The sequence below is a fragment of the Spermophilus citellus genome, assembly GCF_964194105.1.
Source record: "Spermophilus citellus genome assembly, chromosome: 12".
In the NCBI taxonomy this organism is placed as follows: Eukaryota; Metazoa; Chordata; class Mammalia; order Rodentia; family Sciuridae; genus Spermophilus; species Spermophilus citellus.
The window spans coordinates 92,476,512-92,494,027 of NC_138198.1; the positions used below are offsets into that span (position 1 = coordinate 92,476,512).

General features: G+C 37.1%; 1 protein-coding gene across 1 annotated transcript in view; it reads left to right on the forward strand.

Annotated features, from left to right (window-relative positions):
• Window positions 1-17,516, forward strand: part of ASXL3 (ASXL transcriptional regulator 3) — a 166,276-nt gene that overhangs the window by 72,185 nt on the left and 76,575 nt on the right. The window contains exon 5 of the mRNA XM_081263304.1: window positions 13,984-14,105. Coding sequence (XP_081119430.1) covers window positions 13,984-14,105 — 122 coding nt within the window. The remainder of the gene's footprint in view (window positions 1-13,983; window positions 14,106-17,516) is intronic.

Consider the following 17,516-nt stretch of genomic DNA (forward strand, 5'->3'; position numbering starts at 1 on the left):
AGAATTTATAAGAGTAGTAGTTTTGGACAGGATGGATATTGATGAGCTCATGCTGGACATTGATTATAAAATTCCGGTTCACCATGCAGGTAGGTATGCTGTGTGACTGACTTACCTATCTGAAACTCCAGCGGAAGACCTTGCTGGAGATGCACAATTGAAAGCAGTCAGTTTATAGACGGTATTTGTAGCATGAAATGGAATGAGAACACCAAGGAATTGAAAGTGCATGGAAAGAGAAGAGGCTCAAAGACTGAGCTGAGGGACTCTTGAATTTCAAGAGTTTGGAGAAATTGTAGGAAACAGCAAATGAGACTATGGATAAATGGACAGGAGAACAGGTTTTCTGTCCTGGAAACCAAGTGAGGATAAGTGTTTCTGGGAGGAAAGTGATTCACATATGTCAGGGATTTTGATATGTTATGCTGAAGATTAAAATTTTTTTTACTGGATTTAGTTTTATGGGATGTTTTGGTTCGCTTTTCATCGCTGTGACCAAAATACCTGACAAGAACAGTTTATAGGAGGAAAAGTTTATTTGGGGCTCACAGTTTCAGAGGGCTCAGTCCATAGACAGCTGGCTTTATTGCTCTGGGCCCAAGATGTGGCAGCACATCCTGGGGAGGGCTCAGTGGAGCTGCTTAGCTCATGGCAAGGTCAGGAAGAAAAAGCAGGTGTGGGGGATGGAGCCACAGGGAAGTTGCACCTTTGGGGCACACCTCAGTGTTCCAAGCCCCCTGCAGCACCCCACCTGCCAACAGTTACCACCCAGCCCATCAGTTCAAACTAGGGTTGGCTGATTAGGTTACAGCTCAGTATCCATTTTTTCCTCTGAATATTGCTGCATTAACAGGAACTTTATAACCAAATCAGAACATGAGGGTATTGGTGAACTTGACGTTGACAATTTCTGTGGAGTTAAGAAACCCTGAATGGAGTGGGTTCAAGAGAATGTGAGGAAAAAAGGGTAAGTAGAATCCAGAGAGAGGTGTTTTTTTTTTTCTTATAGAAAATAAATATTAGAATAATTGCTTATTAATAAGAAGTTCCAATTGAGGAGGAGAAATTGATAACATGCAAAAGGTGCTGTTTCCTCTGTGCTTGATGAGATGACTGAGGTCAGGAAAGGAGCAATAGGAAGAGTCAGCTTATTTCACCAGAAGTGAATGTCGGCGAGTACTTGTGGAAGAAGCTTATGGAATTTTCCTTCTTATTGCCTCATTTTTCTCTAAGAAAAGGGAAATAAGTTCATTAGCTGAGGTTGAGAATAGAAGTGGTTTTGTACATATAATGAGAAGATGTAAAATATTTGTCTAAGACAATCTTGTTGCATTAAGGGCATTCATTAAGGTAATTAATCTTGCATTTAATATGGCACCAGTCAGCATTTAATATGGCACCAGTCCCCCTGTTCTGTTCAGGATCACTGTACAAGTACAGACAAGTACACCAGCTAGATTTGACGAGAAGCAATCGAGGAATAAAAGAATTGAGGGTGCCAAATGAAGCAATCGAGGAATAAAAGAATTGAGGGTGTATGAACTGGAGAAGTTAAGGTGAATGTCCATAGAATTTAAGTTGGATGTGGAGCTAAGTGAAGACACAATTAATTGAGGGATGGTGTGGAAGTGGAAGTCTCAGTGAGGTGGAAAGATTGTTGATTTGGTATGATAGAGAAAATGAGAAAAGCATGTGAGAGTGTAGCTCATGACATTGAGTTTAGGGTAACATTATGTGTCTGAGATGAGAGAAAAGAAAAGGGCTAGGTTTAATGGTGTCATGAATGGTTAGGCATAGTATTCACTCTGGATGATGGGACCATCAGTGGCTGGAGTTAAGCACCTCTCCATTTGCTCAACTTAGCATCATGGGATTGGGCAGGTCTACCTGTAGGAAAGGTTTCCTTGTCCTTCTTTTTTTTTAAAAAAAAAAATATTTGTATAGTTGTCATTGAATCTTTATTTTATTTATTGATATGTGGTGCTGAGAATCGAACCCAGTGCCTCACACATGCTAGGTAAATGCTTTGTCGTTGAGCCACAACCCCAGCCCTGCTTTTTCTTATTAGAACAAAGATGTTGTAAAAACTGATTGTGGTCCTGGCCTAATATATTAGAGAATCTTCTAATATATAACATAAGTGAGAGTAACCCAGGAGTTGGTGGATAAGTACAATTAAGGGGAATAGTTGGTAATGCCCTCTGATGAAATGAGATACACTTCTGGAGGCATCTAAGGAACAGGGAGGGAGAATGGTCTGAAGGAATAGGCAGGAGAACATATGTCACCTATCCATGTTCCAGGCCCAGTGATATAAGATGTATGGAAAAAGACAAAGACTTCCTGCTACCTGAGAGTCTTCCAGGGAAGTGGTATCCATAGGAGAGAGTCAGGTAAACCAAGAAGTAAAGGGATGTTCAGAAGAAACTTGGAGGTTGCAGAAGATTTTTGCTTGTGGCTCATCCTGAATCAATCCTAAAAGGAGATGGAGGGGAGGGTGTTAAGAATCGGGAAGGGGTAGAAGATAGGTTGAGACTTAGCCAGTAATTGGACCAAAAGGGGTAAGCAAACCTCCTAATTTGACATGTGAATAGGTACTGCACAGAATAATCCATACACAGGCACACATCTGACTAATGTGACCTGGATAGATTTCCTGGCCTCTCCTTTGAAGTTGCATTAGGGAAATTGCTATGGGAAATCACTGAAAGAATAGTAAATAACTTATTTCCTTGAGTATTCCTTGGCTTGCGCACTTTTGTATCTTATTGCAAACCACAATTGCCTCTTGCAGGACAAGCATATTTCTTCTTCATCTCTGTCACCTACTTCTGGTGTAGCCTATTAATCTAGCCTCATGATACATTTTCAGACCAAGAAGCTGAAAAAGTATTGAGTGTTTACAATGTCCAGCCTTTGTACACTGTTTACTTTTATACTTTTTAATCTTTGCAACATTTCTCTGAAGTAGGTAATATTTTAGGCTCTTTTATTTTACTTTCTTTTAGTTATTTTATTACCAGTGAGGAAACGGACTTAAAGAGGTTAAATGGCTCATTCATGTCACGAACCCAGATATGTGTGACACCAAAGGTCAGGCTCCCACTGCCTGGTGGTTGCTGATGTAATTTGCCTAACATTAGACCACATCTATTTTGATCATAAACATGAGACTCTGACAAAGAGGAACCCTTGGCTTATAAAAATGAAGGAACAGGATACCACGTGATTGCTTATGAATCAGTAACCCATTCCAGGAAAGAGAACTGCTTTAGGAGATTTCCTTGCTCTGATACATATTTGACCAGAAGTTAGAATGGATAGACCTTCCATACTTTTTACAGCTGTACAAATACATGTTGAAAGTCTGATCAAATAAAGAAGGTGGGGTACATGTGTGGATGTGAGTGTGAGGGGGTTAGGGGGAGAGGGGAGGGAGGGTCCCACCATCTGTTTTTCTGTGTTCTCCCCCACGTCCCTTTGGGTGAAAGAGTAGAGGGTATTGAGGTAAATAATAGCCTTTAATTGGTAAAATACCCCTGACACAATTGAAAGAATAAGCTTCTGCTACCATAGAGTTATTTCAGATTAATGAAGATTAATTGACATTTGCTGCTCCGTTAGAGAGGCAGGCAGAGAAGCACAGGAGAAGAAAGTATTTTATAAAAACAGATAACGAGAGAGAAACCTTAGTGCTTGATGCTAGGTATTAATACTGAAGTTCTTACATAGTTAAGGGGCTTTAGTCGTCTTCTTGGAATCATCGCCCAGAGAAACATTCTTTGTGAAGGGGAGATGCTTTGCTAAGATGTTTTTTTAAAGATTCATTGAAAATTTTTACAATGTGGGAAAAGGGGTATATTATTGATTGTAGTAGCATTTATGAGACACAGAACTGTGGTTATGGGTATGTTTCTTTGGCTTCTGAACAGTCTGTCAATAAGCATTGGAAGTATAGACTTGAGAAAGTAAACTGTTCAAATTTTACAAGCTTAGAGATTGAAGAGTGACTTAGGTGAATCACTTGAGGTATCTGTGTTGACAACCCATGACCATTTATGCATATGTAAGTATAGATCCATGTCACCCAAAGAAATTATTAATTTTATGGTCTGTTTTAGTCAGAGACTTGTGGGTGTGTTTGTGTCAGAATATTTTTTTTTTTCTGAGCATAATGCATTGGTATACCCTGAGTTTCCTCACACATTAAGTTGACTTACACTGTGCTGCTGGTTTACAGAGAACCCATGCATATTTTATATGAAATGATATCATCAGTAGACAGTCTTCATTCTCTTCATCCTTTACTTAGATTAACAAGAACAAAAATGAGTTTCCCTTTTTGTAGTGGTCATATATTTCAAATTTAAAATCAACAATAACCATCCTATTTATTTTTTTAAATGAGGAAACCGGAGAATGTACAATTTTCATCCACAGAGATCAAAAAAGGTTATGCTAGCTATTAACCCTAATGGCTTTCAGGGAGGAAGCAACACTCAAGCAAGGGAATTAGTATTTTAAAAGTCTTCATTTAGGGAAAAAAAAATGGAGAACACATATCCTATGTTTTAGACCTTAGATCCCAGGATAAATATTGATTCCAACATTTCAAGAATTTTATATGGCCCTTTTTCATTCTTCTTTATGGCCAGTTTTATAAGTGGGTTTCTGATTGTGTGATTCTTGGCAGAGTTCTGTTAACTTCATGAAACGTTATTCAGCTCATTCTTTGTTTTCATTGGCTCAGAGGCCACAGTTTGAGGGGTCTTTTTATCAAACGTGAAAAGTACTTTAAGATGGCCTGAAGTGTGTGGCTAGGATCTCTGTTGAGACATCAATTACATACAGATGAGGGGCTTCCCGGGGAAAGTGAGGGGGCACCATCCGGGCTCTGACCCCCAGGGAGTTGTTACTCTGAGAGTTTATGGAGCATTTTCACACAACAGGAAAGGAAAGCAAAATGACACAGGGATAGAGGAGTCAGGAAGGGAATGTTCAGAATACCTCTAGAGGTTGCTCTCCTACTTAGGGTCTCTTTCCCCGTGGTCTTTTTTTGGTGGAGATTTTTTCGGTACCTACCTGTGAATGCCCTAGTGTGGTTTTATATTGGATGGTGTGTTTGGGGTGGGGTGTGCTGGGAGGTGTTGGTAGGTTTGGAGGGAGAAGAGAAAATACAATCAATTTGCAACTGGTAGCCCTTCCTAAGAACCTTGTGAGTAAACGAAATTCCTCCAGGGTCTACACCAGCCTCCCTTACTTTCCTGGGTTAAGTTAGTTTGTCTTTCATTCAGCATCTCTGCATTTTAGTCAGAATCTTGTTAGCAGCTCATGGAGACACCTGCTCCACATTGGTGGCCTAAAGAAATTTAAGTATGTGAAAATTATGTTGTTTTAGTTACCCATGGAAGAAAGTACAAAGAGAACAATCTCTACAGTCAGAAATGACCGTTGGCAGGATATAAAACTTCCTCTGCCCACTCTTTCTCATTTTCCCTCCTTTCATCCCAGCCCACTGATTTCACAGTTCACAAGAAGCATGAGAGATTTCAAAAGATCATTCAGGCCTGGGTCCTCTCCCATGCCAGTGTTTTTCTTAAACCCGTCAATTCAATTAGACATTATTCCAATAGCAGATGTCCAGCAGGATAGAAATCCTCCTCTCCTAATATCTGTCCCTCTATGTTTTTGATAACCTGTATAGCGAAGAATTTTTTCCCTCTGTTGAAATCTTTTGGGCTTTTAATTAAACTAATTTCCTCCTTTTCCCCCACTTTGATGATAGCGAACAGCTGGTTACTATCCAGTCACTACCCCCTCCACCTCAACTTCTCCAAGTGACTTACTTCAACTCTTTCGGACAGTACTTATAGATACTATTTTCCATTTCTTTTATCCATTAGGGGCTCTTTTTTAAAAAAAACATATTTCCCCTTGAACTGTGAACTTTGTTCTTGTATAAATGGATTTTAGTCAGTTTTAACAGTCCAGAGACATGTAAAAAAAAAAAAAAAGAAAGTTTTCTTTTCATTGCAGATAAAGTGACCCATTTAAATGTACTTTCCCCTTTTTCTTGTGTTGAGAAGAATATTTCATAATAAAGAGATAAAAATTGGAAAGAGTATGATCTCATAATAAAAACAAACTCCCTTTCAAATAAAAACAAAATTAAAGGTATTCCCCCAATTACTCATATTAACTAGCCAATGTTCTGTTTGATTTATACAGTCTGTGATTTGTATGTAAGAACAAAGCACCCATGTTCTTAAAAAAAAAAGTTCTTTTCATTGATACCAGATGATCCATTCTCTCTTCTGTCTCTAAGTGACTATATATAACCATTTCTCAGTGAGCCACCTGGGTCCCTTACCTAATTCCCTGTTGCTACACATTGGAGTTGATATATGTTGAGGTATAAAGTAATTAGTAATGATGTCTGTGAGTGAAGCATTTACTCTTGACCCATGCTAACCTTTTGCTGATAGCCTTTCTGTCTACTTTTTCTATTTCTCATTTTCTAGGTTGATTGCTTTATGTCTGTTCAGCTGTTTTAGGAAACTGACGCAACATGGAAGATCCCAGGTGTTGTACCAGGGCAAAAGCAATAGCCCCTGATATTTTTACCACACACACATGCTGTTACATGACTCTCCATACTTCTGGGAGAGAAATTCTTATTGGTTCTGTGGTGGAAGGAGGGTTAGGTTTCAAAGCTGGCACCAATAGGATAGGGTTTTCCTACTAAATATATTGATTTGCAGTTTGAGTTTCCTCTTTTTCTAGTTTGTATCTGAAGGGTATGTTGATGAATATCCAGAGGTATTTGTATCACTAAATTGGCTTGGCTGATAAATCAAGTGCTTGTAGGAAGTATTTCTATAGTTACATTTTCCATGGGTAAAATGTTCTTCCTAGGTACCTATGTAGTAACAGTGTCCTATCCAGTGCAAATTTGAGTGAACCTTTTGTGGACATTGTAATGAAGTTGTGGTATATCCAGTTCTGGGACAGCGACACATGAACATCATTTGCAGTATTTGTATTAGCCATGAAAAAAAAAATCATTTAGGTGTCACCATGATGCATCTCATAGGAACACACACACACTTTCTTTTTTGTTGGTTTAATGACCATCTTATTTGATACTGGGGATTGAACCAAGGGGTACTTTACCATTAAGCAACATCTCCAGCCCTTTTTTTATTTTTTATTTTGAGACCAGGTCTCAACAAGTCACTTGGAGCTTCTCTAAGTTGCAGACGCTGACCTTGAAATTGTGATCCTTCTGCCTTAGCCTCCTGAGTTGCTAGGATTATAGGTGTGTGCCACTGTGCCCAACTTACTTTTTATTAATTAATTTATTTTTTCTGGAAACCTCTCCTGAAGAAGAAAAGAGCTTTATTAGGCTTTGTATACTTTATATAATCTGCTTCCGAAGCCTAAAGTATAGTAAAAATTTCAGGTATATTAGGTCTCTTTTATTCATGGAAAATATTGCTCTAAATATTATCAAGAACATCAATAACTACAATGTTTTGACTCCTTGTCCTTTGAAAGTTTCTTAGGGAAAAATTGCTATTTCCATTATTTTATTGCTAGTATTGCTCTATGTAATTGCTAGTTTTTCTTGGCATATTCTTTGAATGTTTTCTTTTAAAGCAGCAAGAAAAATGGCTTAAGCCCAAATGCCTATACCTATCTTGGAACAAGAAATGTTTTTAGAGAGGGCAGCTCTCCACAGACTGGATCCAAAAGGAATTAGGGAATTATCTTTCTTTGAAAGAAATGGAGTCCAAGAAAGATTTAATTGGGGTCAAATGGGCTTCCATGTTCTTTTTTAGGTCAATTTTTACAATTTGGAACATTTAGTTTGTTGCTGCATATATCCAAAATAGCTAATGCATACAATTTCAAATTAAGTTCTGTATATAAAACATATTAAAATCTAAACTAAATTCTTTTGATTACTTGCTATTTGGGGATTTTTTTTAATTATCTGCTTATTGATCTTTCAAAACAAAGCGTAGTTATCACCACTATGTTTTTGTAGGCATAGTTTTCCTCAGAATCAATGGTTCCACATCATTGTTCTTTGGATACAAAAAACCTTAGAAAACTTTCGTGGCCTCAACCTCACATCTTGTTGTTGTTCACAGTTTTCTTCCCTACATTTTCCCTGGTGCTTGACAAGAAGAAAAGTGCTCATTAGAAGTTGTACAGTTGAATTAATAATAAATGAAAAAACAAACTTCTAAGATCCAACCCTCTTTAAAAATATAATTGAAGCTGGGTGTGGGGGTGCATGCCTGTAATCCTAGTGGCTCAGGAGGCTGAGGCAGGAGGATTGCAAGTTCAAAGCCAGCCTCAGCAACGTGGTGAGGTCCTGAGCAATTTAGCAAGACCCTGTCTCAAAGTAAAATATGAAAAAGGTCTGGGGATGTGGCCTATTGTTGGGTTCAATACCTTGAACCAAAAACAAAAACAAAAAAAACCCATTTGTCACAGTGCCTGAATTAATTTTAATTTTCTTTTAATTCATTAAGGCATTATTAAACCTATATTTCTATAGAAAGCTGTTGGGCTTTTAGAGAATATGGTTTTACTATTCAGAAAATTGAAAGGTAGTAGTTAGAGGGACAACTGATAGAAATGAAAATGTTCTGGCTGGGGTTGTGGCTCAATTGTAGAGTGCTTGCCTAGTATGTGTGAGGCCCTGGGTTTGATTCTTAGTTTGATTTTATTTAAATAAAATAAAGGTCTATTGACAACTAAAATAAATATTTAAAAAAAATTTTAAAAAGTGAAAACGGCCAAAGGATGTATCATTACTTGACTTTATTAAATGTTTGAACATCAGTTGTCTGGGGGATGTGTGGCTTAGTGTGGGATATATAGCAACTAATAGTACAAAATATCTATGTTGCATTTACTATATAATGATAATGTCCAGATTCTGGTCTGTGTGTAGTTCTGCACCCCACACCGCTCCTGCAATTTTACATAGCATAATGATTTCTAATTTTGACTTTTAAATTTTATTTATTTTTATTTCCCTATGTAAAACCACAAAACTCTTGACTTTCCTCTTAAAATAAGGCAATGAGTAAGGACAGCAGAGGGAAATGTATCTATAATTAGTGGCAAGTCATGCAGCTTCCCACAGACTTTCATAGGAAGGTCTGTGGTTTGGCTTTTATATTTTTCCCTAATTGACTTTAGGATAATTTTAGAGAGTTTTTTGAAAACAGGCTTCTGTTTTCAAAAATTTTAAATTCTATTTTTATATATATGCTTTTGCAGAATAAAAACTAGCTTTGCTGACCTCCCCTTCCATGATTCAGGTTAAAAAGAGTAATTGAAAGTTAGCTTCAACAATGGATTCTTTAAACAAATTTAATGAAAATAAAATTAAAAATTTTAGTTTAATAACATTTATAGTTTGCCTGCTCTGAGCCCATATTTGTGCAGATCCCAGTATTGCAGGGATTCTCAGTCCCTGAGTTGCTGAGCCAGGGGACACAGGTCCCAGTTCTGCAGGGACTGTCAAGAATTCATCCACTAGGTTCCAAGGAAGCATGGTCAGAGGAGAAGCAAGTTGGCCTCATTCATACTCTAGGAAGCTTTGTGGGAAGCTCTTTGAAGTTTGATTTGCCCAGATGAGTTTGCTAGGTAGAGTAAAGGGGAGGAGAATCTAGAGGAGGGATCATCAAAGCCAATGCATAAACATAGCAGGTAAATGGATCAGAGATGGTGGGAAATCAGGAAGATATGAGAATAGAAGTAGTGGCAGAGCAAGTTTATGTTCTGATTTCTCCCTTTGTGTGTGTGTGTCTTGAGTTAAAGGTCAAAGTTAGAATTGTGGGTGTCCTCTTGCACACCAGTCAGTGGGTTAGTAGTGAGATTAGGAGGGGATACCACCTGTATCCTCTGTCCAACATGCAACTTTAAACATGGGTCCCAATCCACATTTTGTAGTTCAATTGCATGCTCAAATTGAGTGCTAAGTGAAAAAGAGACAAGATGACAACTTGGGGATGCTGAAGAAAAAGAAATAAACCCACAGTTTTGCTAGAATATAGTCATCTGTGTCCCTCGGCTTTGAAGCTGCCTCATGGTTACATGGGTTACATCCACCTGTCTTTGCTCCTGGATCTTGTAAACAGGTTATTTTGGAGATTTGGGGGAGTGTGAGGTAGATGATAGGCTGGTCTAATATCAGAAGATTGGCGTTAACTATGTGTTTTGCTCACCTAATTTTGGGAGGCAAGCAAAATGTAGACAGAAATACTATTTCTACACATTTTTTTTTAAGTGTTGAGGAATGTAAGTTCCAGGGAAAATCAGTGTTATTTTTGTTTCTTCATCTGCAGTTTGTACACCTATGGAAAGGGCAGGCTGTCTTTTGGGGTTTCGAGGTATAAAGTTCTGGCAGTAGTTTTGTGATCATGCCAATTGCCAATTAGAAAAACATAGCTCCCATTCTGTCCTGAATGCCAAGAAGATATCCGTTTCTAAACTGCATGTCAGTGTTTGATATTTATTGGATAAAACATCTGTCCTAATTCTTCAGTTTCCTGGCTCCTGTTGTAGTTTTACTTACAGGGGATTTTCCTTGATCCTTCCTTTAGCATTAATTTTTCTTTGGCTTGAATTTCAGAGGCTACACTGAGTCCTTCAGATAAATTTTCAGGGAACTGTTTGGAATAGGCCCTTAGTTATTTATCCCATCTATTATTAAGAAAGCTTCAAAAATAAATTTTAAAAAAGGCTGAAAACCCTGTGTTTTGTCAGAGAATGAAACTGCGTTACCCTGTACAGTTCAATTACCCAGTGATTCATATATTCATGATAAGAGTCTGTATTTGTCATTACTTAAAAGAACACATACACACCTCCTTCTTGGAGCTTGTGGATGAATTATGTGGGTACCCCATCAGTAATTTTCTTTTTTGATTTTTTTTCCTTAAAAATTTAAATTTTAACCCAAAGGAAAGAATCATGTATATATTGTACTTTTTGATAACATTGTACTTTTCTTTAAGATTCTATAGTCATTCTATCAGCAGAAAATAATTAGGGAAAAATGGTTTGACCCAGAGAAATGTGTGAGGACCAAGTTCCAGAAAGAGCAATCAGGGAGAAAAATGGCTACTTAATACAGGAATATTCATAGTGCTTCATTGAGTCTGGAATGGAATATAAGATAAAGCAAATAGAGTTGGGTAGAGGAAGATGAATCATTTTGAGAACTAGGTTCATAGTATTCATTAAGGCTGGACATTAACTCCATTGCCCTGGCTTCCCTATAAAGTTCTGGGCTCCAAATTGAACAGAATCTTTCTTTTGGAAACAGTGTATATAAATGTATATGAATCACTGTGAACACAGTGTCATCATAAATTTAAATCATGTGGTTTCCCAATATTGGATGGTTTCCTAGATCAGAGAGAAATAGAGCAAAATGGTGAGCTAGTGTTATCCTCAGGAGAGTCGATTGTGCACCGCTTAGTTAGCAGTCAGAAAATAGGAGGGACACAAAGGCTTTAATTGTATAGACAGAGTTTGTTGTTATTTGATCCTGCTGTACTGTAGTTTACCTTTGAAAGACATGAATAAAAGCATTTCCCAAGTAAATTGGTAGTAAATTTGAATTTAGAGGTCCAGCATGCAGGAACATTCTCATATTTTCCATAAATTCCTTAATACCCACGGATTGCATTTGGTTCTCCTTTCTAATCAGTAAGTGTTCAGTTTTCTAGGTGCAAGTGCTTCTAAGAATGTGAAAGTAATAAAATATATTTGCTAACGCACCCTTTACTTTTACATTATATCCATTTCAGTCTGTCTACTTGGGATTACGTATCCTGTCTGCCACTTTTCTGTCACTTCCCTGATTTGTCACACTTCGTAGAGACTTCAACACATTGAAAAGACCATCTGTATAAACCAGTACACACACACACACACACACACACACACACACACACACACAGTAGATTTATCTTTAGAGTATAAATTGATGATTATTTCTAATATTTTTTGGTAAGTAAGCTTCAGCAAAGTATTACAAATGAGTAATAATTTCAGGGAGAGGTGTTAGAAACCATACATGGTTTATGCGAACAGTGTTTAAAAATGTTCTAAAATAGAACATTTACACCATCTTAATGAAAAATGTCATAATGTATCAAGTAGAAAAAAATCACTAGATCTTTAATTTAAGGACTTCTGTCACTATATGTGCAGATGTTTTGAAACCATACAATTATATTTAAACCTGCAATTCTTAATTTTTTCATGCCAGGGGCTAAATGACTTGTTCCCTTTCTGAAACTTTCTGTTTTAGCATTTGCAACATCATGCAGTTCAGTTATATTTCTTTAGACGTGGAATTTCCTGCATCTGATCTTGGCTTTCGATGCCAACTAGTTTACATGGAATAATCCTGGGCTCCAGAACTAGACCTGGCTTGCCTTGGATCCAGCACTGCTGTGTCATTGCCTGTGTGACCATGGGTGACTTATTGGCCTTTCTGAGCTCTGGCTTTCTCTCTTCCACATGAACATAATACCCATTTGTCTTTCGAGCAAGCTGTATGAATTAAATGAGATCACATATGTAAAGTGCCTAGATTAATAATTAACAACCATTTTCCTAAACTCATTCATATGGCTGGCTTCCTGATTGCTTTCTGAATTAAAACAAAGCTTGATTAATGCTTGATTTCCCCAAATTCTCTTCTCATGAGCCACATGTACATTCATAGGCAAAATTTGCTAGAGTCTGTAGAAAGAAACTTGACTCTTCTCAGCACTATGTATGTGCATAGCTTCAATTTTTTACTATAATTATTATTATTATTGGTGCTGGGGATTGATAAGTATAATAGTTTTTACTCCTCTACGTACCTTTAAAACCCTGTTCAGAATCCCCCATGTTACCATTACTTGGAAAGTTTTCTTGACATACTGTTTACCCTGTGCCCTTAAAAAGTCATGTTTTGTGCAATTACAATATGTTCTCAAGTTATTTTCTTCTATCTAACTTCCTCTTGCCTCCTGCCTTTGACATATGCCTTCATTCTGCTACTACTAATCATAGTACTTCCTTACTTCGATTCTCCAAATGCCTCCCTTTCTTCCAGTATACACAGAAAAAGACCTGTGTCAGTGCTCCTGCCAAGATCATGGCAGGTGTTAAACCTTGTCTGTCTGTTGGGGCAGGACTGAAGGAAGAGTTCTAGCTTCCAGATAAGCTCCTTGGTCACCCATGTCTAGACATCAGTTCTCCTAAAAAGTGGTCTTTTGGGAGAATGTACTGGACTGCTGTACAACAGGCCAAGGGAAAATCTGACTCTGGTAAAAAATGGGCAGATTACATTGCAATCGGTAGAGAGCACCATTTCTTAAAAAATAATTGGTCTTGATTTGAAAACAAGTATCTCAGATTTCATTTTTCCCTCTCCATTCTACATGTCTTGTCCCATAGGAGAAGAGAAATAAGTCGCAGCAGGTCATAGATTCGGCAGAAGAAGGGTCATTAAATAGAGGAAACATTATATCTATGAAGCTGGGTGGATTTAAAATATTTTTGCTCATGTAGATAGTTTTCTTCAGTTTGTGCATCGTTCAGTTGCCATATTCAGATTCAGATAGTGTCTACTGACTCCCAACTACAACTTCAGAGGCAGGTATTGTTCTGTTTGTTATGTCCATACAATAGATCTGTGACATAAAAATTATCATACATTAGTGGGTAAGGCAACATGGAGGCCCAAAGAGGTTAAATTGAACTGTGGCCACACATTTGTTAAATGATCCCTTCTCTTCGAATCTAGATAACTTTTCTTTTTTACTGTGCTATTTTGCTTTATTTTAAGTATCCATTTTCAATTGGAGAAAAAGCTCCAAGTGAGTTAATTACAGTGGAGGTAAAAAAAAAGGAATTCAAATTAGTAATATCATTATCTCTCTCTGTTTCTAGTTTGTGCAAAGCAGGTACCCGACGAAGCATCTTCCACTCGAGATTCAAGCCTCACGAACACAGCAGTGCAGGGCAAGCTAGTGTCTTCCTTTCAGCAGCACACCAAAAAGGCGCTCAAGCAGGTAAGAGAGCTGCCATCTGTCCTCTTCCTTCCGTTCTGCCTACCTAAGGTAATGTGTTCTGCTGATCAGGTAAAATAAATAAGAACCAAACCATCAGAAAGCAACAGACATATTCTGAGTTCAACTCCTTGCATAATATTTAATATAATCATTTTAGTCCACAGTAAAAAGTAGGAGAGGCTTGGCTGAGGACTCAAGTCTGACATAGAGGAGGAATGTTCTTGGAAACACACACAAAAAAACTTGTGTTAAGATTTTTGTTGGTGTGTGTAAACCAGTTGGGTTCATATAAACCAGTTGGGTTCATAAATATATTGCATAATTTGAAAATAATATCTCTATGATCTCATCGTGCTTATCTGTTATATAAAAATAAAAGATAATTTTCTTTTTCATTATTGTTACAAATATCTACCTACATCTAGAATATCTATCAATATGCGGTGTTGGATGCTGTATGAAGTTACATGGTCTCATGCTAATGTCACATGCACTTTCGTGTCACATGGCTTTGTGTTGAGGTGGTGGTGAGAGGTAACAGTTTTAAGGTTGGCTCTGGGCACTGATATACCTCGGTTGGATCATTGTTACCTGTGTTGTGAATCTAGATAAGCGGCTTTTCCTCTCTGATTCTCAAAGACATTCTCTAGAAAATGTGGACATGATAGTATACGGGGTTGATCTGAGAGTTAACTGGGGTGATGCACTGGAAGCACATGGACATGTCTGGGCCATAGTGATCACTCAGGAAGCCTTAGCTACTACTGTCACTCCAGCAAGTGCTGAATTGTTTGAAGAAAAAGAAGAGATGCTGTGGTTAGATGGGTCCATCACATGAGGATATATTAATCATCCTAGCAGTGAGTGGAAGGCCTGCTTTGCTCCTGTTCAATTGCTTTCCTCTTACAACTTCCTTTTGATCAGAGTTCTGTCCCAATATCCCTTAATCTGTTCACTCTAACCAGGACATAAATAAAGGTAGCATTCTGGTAATATGAGTAAAGAAAGAGAAACCATGTATTCTAAAATAAAGCTGATTAAAGAAACAAGCCTCACCAACCTCTAAAACTTCTTAATGCTCACACCCAACCTCTTAGACTTGGAATGTTCTCACCCCCCTTCTCGCTGTAGTAGATAAGCAAGCATAGAAAAAAAAACAAAAAACCTTAAGATTTTTGGAGAGAAGTATATTACCTTTCATTCTGAATTAACTATTGAAATTGCAACATTCCCATTCTTAATATTATCTTTTAGGTAATAATAGTATTTCATCCTGCACATATCTTTGGGGCAGCTTTCCATTAATATTATGTTTTATTTTTGGTTGTTTGTTTTCAAATAAGTTGTAGTTGGACACAATGCCTTTATTTATTTATGTGGTCCTCAGGATTGAACCCAGGGTCTCGCACATGCTAAGCAAGTGCTCTACTGCTGAGCCACAATCCCAGCCCCTCATGCTTTTTTGGGAACATTTTAGAGACCAAAGAACAAAACTATAATTACTGTTGAAATTAATTGGTGAAATAAAGGATGAAGTAGATAGGGAAATCTGAGCAAATGCTTATTCAGGTGGCAAATAAGATGTAGGTAATAATAAAATATCAAGCAGGATGGAGCAAACCGATACAAAACTGGATACTTGTATCCATGACATATAAGAAACAGGAACGGGAATGGAATGGGAACATAAATGTAACTCACACTTGTGAAGTGCAGTGATTTGGAAAATGTGCACATCGTGAAATCTTCTAGTATGTGGATGGGAAAATAAAGATTCAAGTCTGTACTGTTATGTGTCATTATTTTTTATTTTCTTTGTTTCAGTTTTACATTATTTGAACATTTTTTTTATAAGTCTTAAAGTGTTATACAACTTTGGGTTAGCAGTGTTTTGTTTTGTTACGGAGCATGTTCGTGAGAAGGGCCACTTGCTTGCTTGTCCTGTAGGCTTCTTGATGCCCTAGAAAAGTTATTTATTCATTTCTTAAAACTTCTATTTTATAACCACGTAGCAAATTAGCAAGAGAATATGCCTCAATATGTAGCAGATATGCTAATATTTGATTAATAATCAAATTCATATTGGAAATACATTTAGAAGAAAAGCTGTCCTTGCATAATTTTGCCCAGATTCCCTGTAATTGCTGAATTTTTAAAGACAGCATTTCAAAAATTGACTGAACATATGGCATTTTAATTTGTAACAGCCACAGCAAGATTGCAGCTTTCTTTTCTTTCAGATAGTCGAATGACTGTGACCATCTATAATATTTTGTAAAGTGTATTATACAAATATATACATATATGTCAATGTGTATGCTTTGTGCTTAGGAATATATGGTTTGTGTGTCTGTATATAAGCACAAGTCATTATCACACAAAGTTCATTAGTTGAATGACCTTAATGATAATTACATTAGCTGATGATTTCATTATGCCTTTATTTTTGCATGTACACTTAATCCTTATATGAATTCTTTTGAAGTGTTTACTCTTATCCCTGTTTTTCCAATAAGGAAACTAAGGCCCAGAGAAGTTAGACAATTTGTCCCAGATCACCCAGCAGTTGAATATTGGAAATGATATTTGCATCCAGAATTATAGTTTCATATTCTACCCTCTTCACCAGTACTGCCTTTCAGTACATAGAATTTAAGTAGGGCAGATCAAGTTTTTGGCACGATTCGAAAAAATTTATATACTTGACTATTTGTATAGCATCAAGACAGCAATATAATATAGTCCTTTAGAATACCATCTCTAAACAGACTGCTCACGTTTAGGACCAGCGTATATTAATAGCCTAGGTTCAAATATATAAGTCACTAATATTTTATTAGAAATATATCCTGATTCAATAGGTCTTTAGTTATCCATCTATAGCTTTGCTGATGTAGATTTTTAGGAAAAAGTAGGTGAGAACAAGAACAAAAATCCCTTAAGAACCCAGGAGCTTTTAGCATCATAAGTATAGCAAAAAAAAAAAATAAATAAATAACTTAAATCTCCTTACAAAATAAGCTAGTAATAATTTCCTAGCCCCATAGTCCTTAATCTTTCTCCCACCTAAAGCATGCTAGCAAGTGGGTTCTTTGACATCCCTGCATTGTTGATTGCATTGTAGGTACAGGTTGGGCAGCATGCTAATTCTAATGCCCTGACTCTTCACATGGAATATTCTCATTGCTCCCAAATTATTGGTTCCATTTTACTTTCTGATCATCAGAACATTACTTAATACCACATGTTGAGCATAATTCCATGAATAATACATTGTTATTCCAGTGGGTTTCTTTCTGCATACACATATGCAGAAGACTGGAGAGTAGCAGGTTGATTATTACCTTGTTCCCTGTCTTCTTTCCGCTTTGGTATTTTAGATGTCATGATCCTAAAAAAGCATAAAACGGT